Source organism: Trachurus japonicus, chromosome 22 (assembly GCF_045865225.1).
Source record: "Trachurus japonicus isolate A0001 chromosome 22, Traja_1.0".
In the NCBI taxonomy this organism is placed as follows: Eukaryota; Metazoa; Chordata; class Actinopteri; order Carangiformes; family Carangidae; genus Trachurus; species Trachurus japonicus.
This window is the reverse complement of record NC_140928.1, coordinates 10,899,060-10,918,251: the sequence shown is the minus strand read 5'-3', so window position 1 is coordinate 10,918,251 and position 19,192 is coordinate 10,899,060. Positions and strand designations below refer to the sequence as shown.

The window sequence follows — 19,192 nt, the reverse complement described above, 5'->3', positions numbered from 1 at the left end:
CCTATTATGATTGCTACATGTGGACCTTTATGATACTACACTCCACTTAATGTGTATGTATGCTGTATGACAGGTATAATGATAAATAACCTTCGCGGGTAATAGGATGAAGTGCTAAACATTTGATCTCATTGAACGATGCAATGTTATATATAACCTAAGAGTCACTCATGTAGTTAAAATGAACTTGATCTGGATGAGACGAGATCAGTCAAAATTATACAAGATTCAGTAGGCTACTTCAGCTATTTTAACATTGTTGACAGAAATTTGGCTTAGTCAAAAAAAAAAAAAAAACACACCAGGGCATAAAGATTTTAAGAAGCTGTATATTTATATGGAGAAAATAAAAATAAAATCGTATGCTACTCACTAATAACAATCAGGCTTTATAGAATTTAAAATACTCTTTAAATACATTTTTCGCATGACTTTTACAAATAAGATTTGGAATGTAAAGTTTTTCTTATAAACCAGTGATTAGGAACTTTTTTCTTGAGTCTTGAGTCACACTTGACAGCAAAGCATAAAAGTTCCCACCTGTCTCTGTAACCTAGATAATAAGTGGAAAGATGTGTTTTCCTCTTGACCTGATATCCGATATGTTTTGGCCGGAGCTCGGTGGGCACACAAACCTCACAATGTAAACAAGCCCATCAGACCCCGCTTGGCTGCGTCTGTGGAAATTTCCACCTAGATGAGACTGCAGTAAAGCACTTCACAACAAACATTTCAAAAAAGCTTTTGCCTGGCCTACATCAGGGCGCAGGCCCCGCCCACAGAACGAACCCACGCATTTCGCGGTCTCCCATTGGCTAGCCCGAAGGTGTGTCATTCATCTTGACGTCAGACGCTATATATGGGACAGCACGTACAGTTTGTAATAAATGTTTATAACTCGTTTTAATCGCTTGAACTAGCTTATCATTTTTAAAATGCTCTTAAAAAACTTTTTTTGTTTGAATAAATTAGAATGTGATAATCTGCGCCATTGATCTCGGCCTTAACGCGCACCAGCTCATGAATATTAATCAGCTTGAGAAGCCATAAGACTGGCCCCTTGCAGCAGCGCGGCAGCATCCACTGGAGCAACATCTCCGGTCGCTTTCATCAGCCTCTCTGGTCGCTGTCTGAAGCCGGTTTTGATTTTTTGACTGGGCTCTTTCTTGATCACTTACAAAGAACCATGGCTTTGAGAGGACCTCTGTTCCGTCTTCTCACAACTAATCTCAGCCACACCTGCCAACAAAGCAGATCACAATCTGTGGCTGTTCTCGGCGCTCCGTTTTCAAGAGGACAGGTAAGAAAACATTCATTTTAATTACTTTAATTGTGTAAATCTCAGTTTAATAAACCAACACATTTTAACATTCCCCTAACTCATTTTTGTTGGTTTCTCTAACAGAAAAGGAGAGGTGTGGAGCATGGTCCTAAAGTCATCAGAGATGCGGGGCTCATGGAGAGGCTCTCCGGTTTAGGTAGGTGCGGGGATAATAATGGAGCATCCGGTGCCGCCGCCTCGTTATGTAACCGTGAATGGGTGTAACCTGCCTTAACTTAAAGGATTTAACTCCCACCCCCGGTTTTCAGCCAGATCGTTACATCACAGACAGTAAAAACATCCGACAGGCAGACAAGGAGAGGTTATTCCAGCTCACATGCCTCAGACAACAAAGTGACTGTCTCATACTGTAGCTAGCCTACATGCCATTAGATAGGCTTATTAAAATGGGCTTAATCGTCTTTAGTTTTTTTGTTCCGTGTTAGAAGCAAAGTCCACAGTAGACGCAATAGGCTACGTGAAAACCGAGACATTATGTAAAATCATGTCGACACGTGAAGATGCGGAAACAGCCGCTAAAACGATGCCATACATGGGCAGGAATATCACAAAGTACCCACAGGGTTACAAAGTGAAACAATCTCATTAGAGGACACTGGTGGTAACTCGATCTGCACCGGGCTCTTTCTTTCGTCTTGCCACATGTCTCGTTTAGTCATCTCCCCAGCACATGCTCGGAAGGGTGCAGGAAGAGGATGGCTGATTTATTTCCACTGTGTCGTCACTGCGGCCTGAGTCACCCGCACTGTAAAACTCTCCGTGTGATCTCTGAATGGAAAGGCCTCCATTATCCTGCAGCTTTGAAGCCCGCTTTGTACCCCAAAGGAAAGACGACACCCAGCTCAGCTGGGCTTGTATTGTCCTTGCAACTAGACCAACCCACAGTAGCACAGCATAGGCCACCACCAAGAGTCCCTGCAGGAGTTATGTAAGAATAGTGAGCTGTAGGACATTTAAATATAGGCTACCTCTTAGTATGATAAGGCCACTATGTAGTCGTCGGCCCAGGCTACTTAATCTAGACTCAGATAAGTCCTACTCCTACCAAGGACACTGTACCTTAATACAGTGCCATATAGCAGATATAAAAAATCATACATTCAACCATAGTAATTGATCAACAATTAGGCTAATCCTATTGAACAATAAAAACAATTAACAACCTACTGGTTTACTACAGGCAGGACTAACATATAAAACAGTTTCCTTGGTCCAGAGAAAAGAAAAATACTGGAGGCTATGAGCAGGTCTCTATAAATGCAATGGCACATTGTAAGTGTTGTGCCAAGGGTGTCTGTTGACTACAGAATGTTAATAGGAGGCCAGCAAGTATATGATAATGTTGCTATAAATACACACACTATAGAGAATATCACCCTGCGCTAAGTATAAGACTAATATCACAAACTCAACAAGGTCCACAGAACTGTCAGGCACTGATGGTGATAAATTATGTATGCGTTCAAACAATAGAGGATAAAGGTGCTTAGGTGGTATGTGAGGACATTAGTACTGGTCACTGGTCAGTGCCTGTGTTGGGGCCAGCTGTATTGACCAGAGAGATCAAGTATTACTAGCCAGGTCATCCAGACCACTGGCATCTGTTTATCAGCTGTAAACATCAGCTGTTGTGCAACAGAGGCAGCGAACACATCACACATTCCAGAGTCGAGACATCATTATTTTGGTTTCTAAAGCTGACACGTACCCAATGGCGCATACAGACGTATGGCAGTAGAAGAAAACAACATCTAAAATGTTAAAATATAGATACAGTTAGTTTAATCTGTTTAAACTTGGTCTAGAATACAATAAAGAAATAAGACAAATGTCTATTGTTCATAATTAATCATTTATAATTATGTTAGATGGGAAAACCAAATATACTTTTTACTTGTTTTTATGATTAAGATATGATTTTTTTCCCAACCTCTTTTATTAAAAGGAGTCCACAAGGAAATAGAATCCCTGTATTTTCCGGTAAAAAAACAAAAACAAAAACATTATTGTATCCTGCAGATGTAAAGTTTAATATTAAATATTCTTTTTAGAAAACCATTGAAGTTTAAGATATGAGGTTGAAGAAATTACCAAAGTCTACTGAAGTTGGAGACGCTGACTCGGTGAGGAGTCTTTCTGCAGGTGTCCCGATGTAAAATTGGCATCAGTGAAAAAAGATATACGATAGCTGCTATGTCAGTAACTGAGCTCAACACCTGAAACCAAACCCAAACTGGACCAAGTACTGTCATCTTAAAGTCTTTACACTCTCAGGGGTTAGTGTCACTTTGTACAAACTGTCTCAGTAATAATGCAGCAATAATGAGTTATATAATCATCTAAATTCAGCTACAGTAAAAAAAATAATTAGTGCATTTTGCAGCAATAGAGGTGAATTTTGCAGTAAACTTGCAGCTTGTCCTGGCTATAACAGACTTTTTGAATTGTCCTGCAATAGATGCTCATGATTGCAATAAGACAAGGGCTATTCCTGTCCTCTCTACGAATGGCAATGAACCACATTGGTTCCCCTTAGATCAGCAGAGTAACACTACACTGCCATCAAGTCTCACATTGCCAGATGAAGCCCCAATATGGCGGATCACATCACTTGTTTACTTCAAAGTCTGCGTCCCAAACTAAGTGGAAATTTTTTGGTCTTTAACTGCTGCAGCCGCCGAGCATAGGGTGACCGCCACCGAGTGAAACCCGAGCTGGGGTGACAAACGAGTGGAAAGTGCTTCATCACTAATCTTCCACTGGCATTGAATGACTCAGCGTCTACAGACTGCAGGGTCAGACGTTTATGTGTTAAGTCATGTTATAAAAAGTAGAGAACACAAACATTTTTCCTCATAACAGCCATTAGGGCTGTTGGGGATTGTAAAGAAGAGATTTGCTTACAGGTCACTATGATGCAACAGTGAGTGTCCATAAACAGTGGCCTGGGCTGTAACAGTGAACCCCTGCTGAGTCACTGTAAACAACACCAAAAGGGTGACCCTGCACGACTGTCTTCATCTAATGGCCGCCTGTTTTTGGTTCCTCAGATTACTCTGTCCACGACTTTGGCGACCTCAACTTTCGCCATCTGGAGAACGACGAACCATACATGGATGTGAAGTTTCCTCGCAATGTGGGCGCAGCGAATAAGATGCTGTCCGGCGCAGTAAGCAGAGCTGTCGGTGCAGGACACACCCTCGTCATGCTTGGAGGTGATCACAGGTAAAAACCCTTATCTATATACGTATTTCTGTCCTTTAAAGACTTTGTTGTCACGCTCTTGTGAACGTGTTAAGGGATTCTATAGGGGACTGCATGTACTGTATGTCAAGAGCTAGAAATCATGCCGTACATCTACTATTACAAGTCTACTGGATATCAGTGTACCATATGTTAATGCCATGACTCCCCCTGCAAGCCAGTCTCTGAAACACCAGATATTTGAAAGACCACCCTGTGCTTTTACAGCCTTGCTATCGGATCAGTGAGTGGCCATGCCCGGCAGTGTCCCGACCTGTGTCTCATCTGGGTCGATGCTCATGCAGATGTGAACACGCCCATGACTTCTCCATCAGGAAACCTCCACGGCCAGCCTGTGGCGTTCATGCTCAAAGAGCTGCAAAACAAGGTGAGGAGAGATATAAGGCCTCATTAAATCAAATAAAGAGTGTGAATGCATTAGCACAACATGCACCTACCAGTGAAGCATCCTTAACACTCTGAATGACTCAAGCTTCTAGCTGAGCAGCCTGTGCACTGTTAGCTGTTGCACTTGTCCATCCATGTGCATTAAGCATATATTTGACTATGAAAAGGAAAAAATCAGTTTCAGTCATAGAGCATTTAAAATCAGGCTTTCCTGGTAGTAAAAAATGGTGTAAAATATGGGCGAACTTTAAACCTAAGTCATATTATCTCCTTTTGGTATTTGTTTTTTTTCCATCCCCGCATTTATACAAATTACATATTTCATTGTGTCTGTCTACCCCAGATGCCAGATATCCCAGGATTCTCCTGGACAAAGCCATTCCTCACTGCGAGGGACCTGGTGTACATCGGTCTGCGGGATGTTGACCCCGGAGAGCAGTAAGTAGATACTAGCACTTTTACTGTATGTTTCTGATGCAAAGGTCATTTTCCTAATCTCTTCATGTAAGCACAGAGATAATGTATGTTATTATTGTTCATTGCAGCCAAATCCTGAAGAACCTGGGTATCCAGTACTTCACCATGAGGGATATTGACAGACTCGGCATCCAAAGGGTCATGGAGGTCACTTTTGACCATCTTTTGTCAAGGTATGTCTTTAGTTTAGGTTTAGTATACTCATCATTAAGGAAAAGTCAGCCATCTGTTCAACTGATAAAGCCAAATGATCACCCATGTCTGAAGTGAACTGAATTTTAACTTTATCACCTTCTTGAACAGAAAACAGCGACCGATCCACTTGAGCTTTGACATCGACGCCTTCGACCCATCTCTGGCCCCCGCCACAGGAACACCAGTGAATGGAGGTTTGACCTACAGGGAGGGAATCTACATCACAGAGGAAATACACAACACAGGTACGAATGACAACAAATGTATAGTTGCATTAGCATCATACTATGTTAACACATAACTTATTTTAACTGAGATTCTGTCCTTAAAAAGGCGTGTTGTTAGATTTTAGTATCTTACCTTGTGTATGTGTTGCTGTGCAGGCCTGCTGTCAGCCATGGACCTGGTAGAAGTGAACCCCGTGCTGGGGGCCAACCCAGAAGCCATTGAGGCCACGGCCTCTCTAGCGGTTGACGTCATTGCCTCGTCTCTTGGACAGACGAGAGAAGGGGCTCACACATCCAACGACGAGATCCCGTCTGTGAAGGAAGACACAGAGCAGCTCCGCATCTGAGAGCGAAATGCAAAGCTATGAACTGTTTCAACATCATCCCTCAGCATTCCGCAATTTTCAATACAAGACTGCACAGACTGAATCTTATAGTAGCTCAAGTTTTGAACTTTTTGTTCCCATCTCTTTGCTGTTTAGTGTAATGTTTAAACCATGAAAATGGTCTTGATTTTAAAAAAAACCTGTGAGGAGGCTTTACTTTACTGTGGACGAAAAAATCCCATTGATAAGAGAGAAAAGCCTTAGAAACTACTACATGTAATAATGGGATTACCACTGTTTTAACAGCAACACTAACTTATTTTGCTCCTTTATGTACAAATAATAGTAATAAGTCAAGTGTTAGATGACACAGCTGCCACATAATTATTATGTGGTTGGTTTGCAAGAGAAAGAACCTGCCTCAGAGGTATGATAAACCAAGTGTGACATAGTTTGATGTCGAACGACTCTGAAAACCGTTTTGTGGCTGTGCCAGTTGGTAAAAACTAGTAATGATGTGTTTGCACTTTTGGACCAGGTGTGGTTACTGTATTTTCTTTAGAGTTTACTTTTGTATGAACCTACTAGTACATGTACAAGGATTACTGCATGTACAACTATTTACTGACTGCATCAGTATTAATTGGCTTGAAAACTGTAATATCCAGGTTTGTTCACAAAATGCTGGGAAAAAAAACAATTATTTGCTTAATTAAGCTTGAATTGATCTAATGCCTGGTTGATATTTGACTTGATGTGGCCACTGAATGACTTGTCCTTGTAACAGAGTTTATATTTTGGTCTTCCATAAATGTGTTTTCATTTTTTGTCAGTGTGTACTTGCCTCTTATTTGATGTGTCTTCCGACACAGTTGTTTAAGAAATGAGACTGCATCAGTTAGGGTTAGATAAGTGATTGCCAGCTGAAACATAATCATCTATGCAGTAATTATTCAATGGGAGGCTCTAACTTATTAGCTTAGAAGATGAATCCAAGTAGCAATATAGTATATAGACTCAAACCTAGAAATATCCACTCAAAGTTCTTATACATAGTATCATACCTGAACCGACATGTACTTCTTAACACTGATGACACTACATTGTTTTGCTCATTCAGTGTAACTTGCTATTGAGACCCTAAAAATGTCTTTAAATGCTCTTAACGTTGCACACATCAGTCCATCATCATCCAACACTGACCAACAGAGCTATCCACAGAGCCAAGCTGCCAGCATGGCTGAAAAATGATGCCAGTGCCTCTAGGCCAATATTTGGACTTTAAAATGAACTGTTATTATGCTGATAACACGGTTATATAATGATTAGTTGTATTAATAATATATTATATAATAAACATGAAGTTATACAACCATTATATTGCACTCTGTGCCCACAGATTTAGAACAGAATAACATTTTTCTTTTAGTTTTTTTTTTTTTTAAAGGGGATATGAAAATATATCTCACTTAAAAAAAAAAGAAAAAAGATCTTCTATCCTAACACCACACATGTTGTTGTACTTGGCATCACTCTAGAAAGGCATGCTATCGTTGCGGAAGAAAAACATTGGGACAGCTGTGCCACTTCAGGAACATATCACTGATTAATTCCTTAGTAACAGGTGCCATTTACCCAGCACTAACATGCCGTAGCCTGAGGATGTAGCCTGTAGGTAATTTAGCTCCATAGTGTTTGTTTTTAACGTCGGCATGTTTGGCTGCCTTCCTGGGAAATATCACAAAGCAAACTGAGGTTAAAGATTAGCTTTAATTATGTGTAGACTGTCAAATAAACAACACTGAAGCCTATTTCAAACAGTGATTTTTGTATCATACAGAGATTAGACAACATATTTAACTGTTAAGAACATTGCATCTGTATTGTACGAGTTACCTCTCACTTCCTCAGGTCTCAGTACTCGGAATTGGAAAAATTATACTGTGCTTGAAGACAAACAACAAAAATAGATAGCTGGTGCCATTTCATCTCATACTGTTGGTTTATAAAGACAATCAGCGAAAGAGTTGTGTTGAATACTAACAGTTGTGTAACTCACTCTGAGGATTTATGAACCTCTCAGATCTGAGGTGCCTCTGTCAGTATCAATTCACAGTCTTCACATGTGGAGGGTAAGTAGATCGATCTCTGATTTGACTAAGCACCAGAGAATCACCTCTGGGATCTGTAGCAGCCAGCACACAAGTTCAGGAAATCCTCGTCACTGGCAGTAACAGTCAGAGCAAAGGGTGCAAAACTCAATTCACAGTTTGTCCATGCAGCGACTGTGGTTTCGGTCCATTAACAAGTCCAACAATACGTTATTCTTGTCAAAATGAGCTTCCTCCTCCGCCCGTGGACAGAACTGTCTCTCAGTAACGGTTCACTTTAAGACTGAATCATTTCATTGTCCTTGTTTTCACTCACAGAAACATTTGGCTGAATACAGCAGAACAGCATTATTGCTACTGAATAGTCAATGGAGACAGATGTAGATGATCCCGGTGGTGCTGGATCCAGAGCTCAGGATGAGTGCCGGAAGAACTTCAAGTAAACTACAGCACCCAGGATGGCCAGCTCCATTAAAATGATGACACCTAAGAGCAACTTGTTCGTCATCAGCCTATAAAACAAATGCAAAAGGCAGAGTTACAAGGATTTTAATTACAAGAAGTAAAAAATAACAAAAGAAAACTAGTTCTCTGGATTTAAAATCTGGATTGGAACAAAGCAAATAATTAACAACAATTAAGCATTACGGTAAATCCATGTGCAAGTGTGATCAATATGTTCTGTTTTGCCTTGTTCGTGTACAGAAGAGCACAATACGTTTGTGTAATGTGGGCATATGGGACATAAGATGCATCAGATTCAAGAAACATAAATTATTAACAAGAACAAAAAATAATCTCATAATCTCCTCAGGGTGGCACTTACCGCCGTGACATGGCACGAAGGATTTTTCGACTTCGACTGAGGTTCTCTCCAGTGTTCACCAACTGCACAATAATCACAGAAAGCAGAGATATAACAAAAACCATGGTCTATTACATTCATCCAGTACTAGCATAGCACTTAACATGCCATCATGGTATTTAGTCTCATAATAAGGAAACTAAGTAAATCACCAAACTCTTCCCTGACCATGTAATATATGACAATCCCTTGAATTAGATGACCATAACAGGGCACCATGCTCTCATCATCCCATATAAAGATTGACAGCTCACTCTGTTTCTGGTGCGGTCCAGCTGTTCGCGCTGCTCTCCCAGCTCCTCTATGATGTCAGTACCGATCTGGTCCGTCTCTGCAGCGAGACGTTGGCTTCGTTCAATACTCTGGCTGGCATTGTTCAGAGAATCTGTGCCCTGGAGAAGCAAGGCTCTCTGGGACTGAAGGTGTGTCTGCACACAAAAATGACAAAGGCAATCAGGTCAGATGATGATAATTGTGACAATAGAAAAAAAAAGGAGGGGATATAGCAATGAAGAAAAGTGAAGTCACTAGAAACACAGTGGACATAACCCATAATTAAGGTGTTCAAACAATAATTATAAAACCACAGGCATCCACTCACACTTTGCTGATTTTGTGATGAATAGATGCTGTGATGACTTCCTCCCGCTGGCTGAGAGGAGGAGCCAAAACCTGGAGCAGAGTTTTTCATGTCCCTCTGAAGTTTACCCAGATCCCTGCGATACAGGCGCAGCTTTGTGCTCATGGCATTTCGATAGGAGGGAGGGGCAACGCGCAGCTCGTCCTCCATCCCTTGTAACTGGAGGAGAAAAAAAAGGAGCCATCTATCTATTACCATTCATAATGCACTACCAAAACAATCACTGGATTACCTGATATTATAGTCAGGGTTAAAAGAAGCACTGAGATGCCACAAAAGACTGAGAAACTGAGAGTGCAGAAGCATTCAGATGAGTGTTTAATGGATTTTTGGAATATAATAGTAAGAAACTTTAGTATTGTGGGACCTTTCTTTAAAGTTACAAGGTAGTTGTTGTGATGAAGTAATAAGACCTGAAAAGACCACAGACAACAGTATAAAATGTGAAATAGGTGCATCAACTCTGACCAATGTTTTATCAGTACCCTGTACAAAAAGTGGGTCAATTTAACACAAGATAAAAGTACTAAGTGAGTATAAAATATGAGGTATCAGCCAACAGAGAGCAGCTCACCACTTCCTCAGCCTCCCCCTGCCTCTCATCGAAGGTCCTCACCAGCCGCTTCCTCTCCTCTGTGGATGCAACACAAATGTCACCTTCACATCACATAACACGTTTCTGAAGAGTTTGTTTTTGTCGATTAGTTTGTTAACAAACGTTGACATGATGCTGTAAAACAACATTAACAGACTGTTTACCTCCGTGGCTTTTCAGGACTCTCTCTGGGATTAGCTTGAGCTCTTCGTACAGAGATTGGTACATTTCGTGCATTTTCTCGAATTCCTCCGACGACATCTTGAATAAACTCTCTGCTGCCTTTTATAAAGAAACAGCTTCGTTTTGTGCTGAAAAATAATCCGCTAGTTAAAGACAAAAACAAAACAGGAAACGAATCCAGAGGTTTTGCTTTGATGTTAATCAGATCCCCGCGACTCTTCCGCATGATGGGCCTCGTGACCGAGAAGCTTCAACGCCAGACCAAAAATTAAATGCAATTATAGTTTGATACACTAATTATTATTATTTTCAAATTACTCTTATATTACGGCAAATTTGACTTTAAAGAGCTTACTAAAATAGTGACAAACCTATGTGAAAACTACGTAAAAACCACCCGTTGATCATTTTGTTCAGGCGCTATACGGAGCTTTCACTGATGCCTTCTGGGAAATGAAGTTCTGAAACTGATTTATTAGGAAGACGATTCATGTAGTGATACATATTATCAAGTCTATTTCTTTTCATCATCAGTTACAAAAACAACTACTTTCTGTTATTTATTTCATCCATTTATGTTTTGTTATTCATGCATTTGTTTTCCTTCTGTGTTTTGTCTATTGTTGCCATAGACTGCATGGCATGCACCAAATAAAGCTTCTTGAGAAACAAAATTATTAGAGATTATTTATGTCAATCAGTTTTAAGGTAATTCAATTACTTAAATATAGTCCCAGTGAAAGTACAAGTACATTTCTTGATTATGAATGTCCAAAAAATTTAAATTCTCTTTAGTGACAGTTTACAAGTAAATTTGAGATAAGGCCTGATTCATTATTTGTTTTCATTTCTTTTTTCATTCATTACTAAATTATTATTATATTATTATTTGTCTGTGTCTTTTATCACTTGTTTCTGATCAAACTGTATTTTCATATCCTACACTTGTAACTTTTCTCTGTTCTTGCTAAAACAAAACAAAAATGCGTTCAATAACTAAGTAAAGAAATATCAACATAAAGACATACTGTTGTAATTGTCTTTTTTCCACACTGTGAGATACCATTATGTTATTCTGTTGGAAAATCTCAATAAAAATATTTTTTGGGGAAAAAAAGAGAAAATAAATAACATAAATAGATGATGTAATCATAATCATACAGCAAAATGTTAAACACCAGTTTCCCGGTTATATTGTAGGGTGAATTCAGGTATATTGGGACATCAGGTAATTTGGGACAGATAAGGAAAAACAATGCTTCCACTTGCCTTGAATGGTCTATGGCAAAGTTAAAGGTGCTGATACATTCCTTTGGATGTCTACATTAAAAGTCACATTAAATATTTTAGGTGACATCACACAGGGGGGTGGGGTCAGCATCAAACAGGACGCTGACCCCAAATATCAGGAGGTAAGCAAAACGGCATGTGCTTTTGTTGGAATTTAATATAAGGCTATTACATTTGTATGACTAATTTACTGTAGGTATTAAAGTTATATTAAGATGTGCAATGCAATGGTGCACTAAAATAAACAAACATTGGTTTGTGAGGATGTTTACATTTTCTTAATTTGGACATTTTCTTGCTGTCCCAAATTACCAGTAGTGGTATGGTAATTTGGGACAGCATGTTCAGGTTATTTGGGACAGTGTTTCTGGGTTTATATTGAAATATTTCAATAGTGTAGTCATATCTTACATGCTTAAAAGTGAGAAATTCTTACACTTATAGGGAAAACAAGTACCTTTGTACATTTCAGAATATCAAATTAGCGGTTAATGTGGAATATGTGAAGTGATGTTCAAAAATAGGTCAGATTGTTTTATCTCTTACTCACTTATGTCATGAGTTATCTTTATTTTATATATTTATATTTAACAAAATATAAAAATAAATGTATTTTTAAAAACATGCTTGCTTCTCCTGAGGTCAGTAGTCTGCTCACAATATGTTTTAGGCTATTAAATCTGCTGTTTGTTGAAATAATTTGTATATTTGGTTACAAATCACGAGATTATAAACAATACACAACATAAAAATAATAGGCTATAGGCCTAATATACATAAATGAGCAATCTATTCATGTCTTTTTTAATGTAATTGCAGCTCCATGCAATATCCCATTGCACAAGCCTGTGTCCCAAATTACCAAACCTACTGTCCCAATTTACCAAACAAGTTGCGAAAAAATAGTTTTGTGTCAAAACCTTTAAAATAGAGTGCTGTGCTCTCACAAAAGAATTTTAGCACATAATTGTTTCACACAAAGAATGCAGACACCTAGAGGAATCCAGACATATCTCATTTGTTGGGTTATTTATTAATCTTGATGACAAAAAATGGCTCAGAAAATGAATTTACAAAAATTGTCCCAATATACCTGAATTCACCCTACAAAAAAAACTACAATCCCATGATTCCGTTCGAGGTGCGTCCGTCACCCCCGCTACGCTCTGCACCCCGTTCAGCGTTGACATCAGCTGTTCAGCCCACAGAGCAGTAGCATCCTACCGGAGGAGACAGAAAGGTGCAAATACGCTGCACAATGTGGCTTTTATTAATTATCGCGGGCCTCGGAGTGGTGTCGCTACTGGTGATTGCATTTGCGCCACATATACGGTAAGCAACAACTGATACACACATCCATTTTCACATAAAACCAGAGATACACACACACTCACACATACACACAGATACACACACACATCACGGGTTGATACGGTTGTTACTTGGTTGACAGGGCAGTAGATGTGCACTGATGTAATTATTGCAATGAGGGGCGTTTACGTGATGAAAGCATTGTGTATTACGCACGTAACCCAGCTGGTCCTCATTGTTGAGTTGTCTATTTTTAATCAGAAATTATTTTTGCACGACGTTGATTGATTTTCTGTGCAGAAAATCAATACAACAGAGCGATGGAGCGGTGGGAGTTTTTGCACAGGGATGAAGCGGGTGTCCTCCAACTGAGCTGCTGGGGCCTATCAGGAGCACGAGCGTGGGAGGAGTTATATTTGTATGCATTACTCTAACAGAGCTATTGGTTGTGGGACGTCCCTGCTCAGTGGCGTGGGTCGTATGACTCGACGTTCAGAAGTGTTCATTATCCAAGTTTCTCTATGAATAATTAAGCCACGTGTCCATATGTCCCAATCTAAACCAGGGCAGAGTTTATAGTGACTGTAGGAGCAGCAGCTATTACTCAATCACACTGAGCTGCTTGGTACAATAGGCTACACAACACATACAATGCATTTCAGTATTAATTAGTAGTAGTTGTGTGTCAGCAGAAAATATGCAGCAGGAGGAGTGTGCATGTCCACAGCTCGTCTGGATGGGAAGACAGTCCTCATCACTGGAGCCAACACAGGGATTGGGAAGGAGACTGCACGGGACCTGGCCATCAGAGGTGACTCTTTGTTTCACCCTCAGACATAGTTCAGCAGAAGAACTTCACAACCACAGGAGAGGGGGAAACAACTGGGCACAACTGTGGTGTGTTACATGGGCTCTGACAGGAAGATTAACATCATGACATTAATAGGAATGAGGGATGCTTGATATTGGATTTTGCCAGTATCCAATGTTCTGATAATTTGGCTGATTGTACAGTCACGTCACTCTATCTCATAGACTGTAAACTCTATCTGCAGAAATTTTAATATCTGCAGATGCCAATAATACATTTATAATCAGCTAATGTCATGTCAACTGTTAGGGATCCATCTTCATGTTATAGCAAATGCATACACAGTGGTAATCAACATTATCTTCTCTTTCACCATGGAATAAAAATAGATTTAATTATTTAAAAACAATTCTTTTGGTCTTCCAACAATTCTTTTGTTTCAATAGAACATTAATTAAAATAACAGATCTACTAAAAGCGTAGTGTTACAGTACGTTCAATTTTATATTTAGAATAATGCAACTTTTACTGCTTTTTCCTACCCTCTAAAGTACATGCAAAACCATGTTTTTTATAGTTTTGTTAGTGAGTGACTCCCTGGTGAAGACAACATGAATAAATGAAAGGACAAAGAAACCGCACTAAGAAGGTGTGACCACTCTTCATCCTCCACACTGCCCTGAGGTTTCCTGAATTTACTGAACGACTGACTGATCTCTGGGCCTCTGAAGTCTTTGTATAATTAAAAAGACAGTTGAGCTTTTTATAACATGGCATAACATCCTATGTAAACTTGATAAAAGTGAAGTTCTACCAAAGTCTTCACAGAGAGCGCTGTGTGCTATAACCCCTCCCACACACCAGGAGCCAAAGGAAGTTCCCTCTATTCTCTTCTCTGTTTTGTTCATATCTTAGTTTATTATTATCTCATTCACATGACAGGGGCTCGGGTGATTATTGCGTGTCGAGATACGGAAAAAGGCGAGGAGGCTGCGGCCAGTATACGAGCCGTGTACCCCAAAGCAGACGTGGAGGTTCGAGAGCTCGATTTGGCAGACACCTGCTCCATACGTGCCTTCGCGCAGAAATTCTTGAGAGGTAAAACGCACAGTTAACACCCACACCGATCCCGAGTGTGTCGTTATTTAACCGACATCACAGCAGCTGTGTTTCTTTTTTTGTGACGTTCTCTTCCTCAGAGGTCACCCACCTTCATATCCTCATAAACAACGCAGGGGTGATGATGTGCCCTTACACAAAAACCATCGATGGCTTTGAGATGCACATAGGAGTCAATCACTTGGGTAAGACGTCGCAGAGATTTAGTAAAATCAAATAGGCTTAATATTAATTTTTCAAGCTGTACAAATTCCACAATAAGACTGTGAAGAACTACAAATCAATTATGTAATCAGTCTCAAAACTGAGAAATAAAATGCAAGGAAAAGTGAGTTGAATTAAGAATACGCTCCATCAATGGTTATATTTAGATGCACTTTATGAAGACAGGACCGACTTGAGATAATCTGATTAAATTAAGGTTATATATGAATGTATAGAATGGAAACAAGTAAAAGATGGACATTTCAAATCACACAAGCTCCTATAATCACTGACTCTGAATTAACAGTGTCACATAGTCCTTTACTGAGCCAGTGTCACCAGGACCAAAGATTTATGCCTTTGTTGTGTTTTTCATTTTAATTAAAATAAGTACATTTATTATGATTAGTTTTTGTTGTTTACTTTTGCCTCTCTGTGTATTTTCTGTTTCTTTTCGTTAACAACAAAAACAGAGATGCAGATGTGTAGATTTGAAGTGCACATAGGCATCAATCGACAAAGAAATTTAGTTTGAAAAAAAAAAAAAGAACATGAAATCAGGATCAGTACAATCTGAGTGTTAACACTAGCGTGCGTGTGTGTCTCACCTCTGGCAGGTCACTTCCTGTTGACGTCGCTCCTCATCGGGCTGCTCAAACGCAGCGCGCCGGCACGAATCATCGTGGTCTCCTCTCTGGCACACAACTTTGGCTGGGTCCGTTTCCACGACCTTCACAGCCAGGGCAGCTACAACAGCGGATTAGCTTACTGCCAAAGCAAACTGGCAAATGTCCTCTTTGCCAGAGAGTTGGCCCGCAGACTCAAAGGTACACAAACACACATGTATAAACAAAGATGGGAGAATGAACAGATGACAGTCTAGTAAAGCAAACTGGATTAGTGGTTCTTTGTGCCAAGACAAGAAGAAAGGCCGAGATAAAAACCAAATGTAGAGCAATAACAGGCTGGCCGTGTAGTAAACAGATTCTTTCTTATAATGTCAATTTAGACTGAGAATGTGCAGGTCTCTCCAAGATGATGCAAACAGATCATCAACAACTCTTTTTAACATTAATAAAAAGGTAGCTCAGATCAACAGTATCCTACACAACACTGCACAAACCAAAAATGTCTCCTACTGTGTAGTATCTATTCTGATCTGTTGTTCTCACAGGTACTAACTTGACAGTGAACTCAGTCCACCCGGGGACGGTAAACTCCGACCTGACCAGACACTCGACTCTCATGACGATATTTATGACGGTCTTCTCCATGTTCGTGAAAACGCCACGGGAAGGAGCACAGACCAGCATCTACTGCGCCATAGCAGAGGAGCTGCACTCGGTCTCTGGGAAACACTTCAGGTAACACGGCAGCATGGAGACACAATGACAGCACTAATATACTCATTAGATTTACAGATATGGAGCCATAAAGTTTAAATTCTGACCTGATGATGGCACTAGACTATAGGTTAAGCAGTCAAATTTCATAGCAATGCATCCAGTAGTTGTCAAGAGATTTCACTGTAAACAAATAAAACAAAAACATCCAGCTCGCACAGACATTAGATCCATCTTCTGGAAACAATGAGTGTCTGGTCCAAATTGGCATGACAATTAGAGATATGAAAATACTTTGTGTATACGAGTGCATTAAAACAACAACATGTAATGTAGTTTATGCAACTTTAAAGACGTTGAATCGGTGCATAGATCTGTGCACTTGCCAATTCCCAGTCCAGCATTTTTAGCAGTATCAGAGGGATTTATGATGATGTTGGTATTTGATAATGCGAAATTCAGCCATGCAGGACTAAATTAGAGGATTAACGAACATCCAGACTATTCCATCCTGCCATCATGGCAAAAAAAATGACTGGAAACAGAGCCAGTGAGCGTGTTGCAGCACCTCATTTGAACTCTTATCAGTGTACGTTTCCACTGATGGGAGGAATTTAAAATCAAGTCAGGTTAAATACAACTTAGTTTGTTCTGATAAGTGCAGCTATTTATCTCCTCTTTCAATGCCACTGTGGTAAAAAACCGTGTGAATCGTCAAGAGCTCAAACATGTGAACCAGTTCCTTGTTTGTGTCCTGGTCTGACCTTCACAACTGATGGAATGAAATATGATGCCAAATGTTGTTATCAAGCACAAGGTCAAAGAGAAATGAAACCAGCGCACCTCCAGTGATGACTCACACCATCATCTGCCTATTATGTAATAATCATTCCCTCCTTGTTGCATTTCAGTGACTGCGCCCCTGCCTTCGTAGCCCCACAGGGACGGAGTGAGGAGACGGCGAGGAGACTGTGGGACGTCAGCTGTGAGCTTCTGGGTATCGAGTGGGACTGATTTAACTTTGAACCATCATCTAGCTCAGTTCTCTAAGGAGTCCTTATCCTCTCTCTTTTATCATTCTTTCATTTGTTTCTTTATGGTTTTGATGTTCTGTACTTTGAATGATTCTTACCAAATAGGCAGTCAGGTAATTATGTGAGAGGTACTATAATGTGAAGTTGCTTTTTTTGTGAAACGATGCAGTAATTACATTATAATAACTCAAGTATTTTGATGCGCTACAACAGCTCCGTGAAAGAGAAAAACACTCAGCTGTATTATGATGTAAACACAAATGACTTTTTGACCCTATATTTTTGTGACACAATGTGACTACGGTGTAGGCAAAAAAGCAACTTGATGTATTGTAATGCTGTAGGATACTGTGAAGGGTCAAGCCAGGGTAAATGACCAGCATCTTTATCCAGTCCTGTGTGTTTTGATTTCTCCAGAATTTGCAGCTGAACTCGCTTGACCTTCGTGCCAGCATTTCTAAACAATTGCAGGGTTTCTTACAGCGTTTCCAGGTCGACTCGAAAAATTAGTAAACTGTTGAAGATCAGCGTCAGTTTGAGCCACGATCATCGCCTGAATCGCATAAATGTATTTTCTGATAACTGTAGAACATAGAGGTTTTAAGAAAGTTTTCTTTTTCTATTTTCAATCAAATCAAAGTTAGAATCATGTCGCTGCAAACCATGCAGAGGTATTACTTTTCCATTTGCATTGCCAAAAAACTGCAGGAACTACAGTTTTGCATTTTATGAGGACCTCCCGACTCATGTTTCCTTCTCAGCATTCACAAACAAGGTTGCCAAGAGTTTACATTCTGTTTTATACGAGTGAAACATGCCTTTTACTACACTTAAATTCATGTTAAGAGTTGAATGTTTACATTTGATGTAAATAAAACTGAAATATTACTATAAAAAAGGTGCATCATTACTTTGTCATCATCATCCAAAGAAATCGATGAGTCTACAAACAAAGAGATCCAACTTGATCAGAGTGTGACTGACAAAAAAAATCTGAAAATGAAAATATTCTTTGCACATCTTGGGAAATATGCTTAATCATGATACTACAAGAGTTCAATTAGAAGATGGTCAGCACCCATTGTATAGCTGTCATACTAAATAGGTTGATGAATGATGTATGATGAATAGGTCGAGGCTAGTAGCAGGCTAACTAATCCCAAAAAGAAAGGGTGCAGCAAATTAAAAAAATCACATTTTCATTGTAATACATCAGAATTCTGGTCCGTATTAAACAAAAAAGATTAAATTGTTTCACCAGAAGGAATTTTCTTACATCTGGATGGAGCTAATTAAGCTGCTATTTCCAGTCTTTATGCAAAGCTAAATTAGCAGTAGCTTCATGTTTGGCAAACAGACAAGTGAGTTGTAAAAATCCAACTACTGACAAGAAAACAAATAAACAGCTGAACTTTTCCTTTAACTTCAAGAAACTAGGCAGCATTAAGTTTCCATATGTTTTATTACA

At 39.6% G+C, this 19,192-nt stretch overlaps 3 protein-coding genes across 3 annotated transcripts; 2 read left to right on the top strand and 1 right to left on the bottom strand.

Annotated features, from left to right (window-relative positions):
* The first annotated feature begins 1,075 nt into the window (after positions 1–1,075).
* On the top strand, positions 1,076–7,045 carry arg2 (arginase 2). Its single transcript, XM_085767836.1, has 8 exons — positions 1,076–1,300; positions 1,406–1,478; positions 4,393–4,567; positions 4,814–4,973; positions 5,337–5,431; positions 5,539–5,643; positions 5,774–5,910; positions 6,049–7,045. Exons 1-8 carry the CDS (start codon positions 1,187–1,189, stop codon positions 6,237–6,239), a joined length of 1,050 nt encoding a protein of 349 aa, XP_085623962.1. The 5' UTR covers positions 1,076–1,186; the 3' UTR covers positions 6,240–7,045.
* A 924-nt stretch (positions 7,046–7,969) lies between these two features.
* Positions 7,970–10,854, bottom strand: vti1b (vesicle transport through interaction with t-SNAREs 1B). Its single transcript, XM_085768185.1, has 6 exons — positions 10,594–10,854; positions 10,409–10,467; positions 9,796–9,993; positions 9,449–9,622; positions 9,156–9,217; positions 7,970–8,841 (listed from the first exon to the last, which is right to left on the bottom strand). The coding sequence occupies exons 1-6, from the start codon at positions 10,688–10,690 to the stop codon at positions 8,742–8,744; spliced, it is 690 nt and encodes a 229-aa protein (XP_085624311.1). The 5' UTR covers positions 10,691–10,854; the 3' UTR covers positions 7,970–8,741.
* Positions 10,855–13,087: 2,233 nt separating this feature from the next.
* Positions 13,088–18,622, top strand: rdh12 (retinol dehydrogenase 12). The gene is made up of 7 exons (XM_085768183.1): positions 13,088–13,234; positions 13,906–14,024; positions 14,967–15,122; positions 15,224–15,328; positions 15,965–16,174; positions 16,522–16,711; positions 17,602–18,622. The coding sequence occupies exons 1-7, from the start codon at positions 13,161–13,163 to the stop codon at positions 17,702–17,704; spliced, it is 957 nt and encodes a 318-aa protein (XP_085624309.1). The 5' UTR covers positions 13,088–13,160; the 3' UTR covers positions 17,705–18,622.
* The last annotated feature ends 570 nt before the right edge of the window (positions 18,623–19,192 follow it).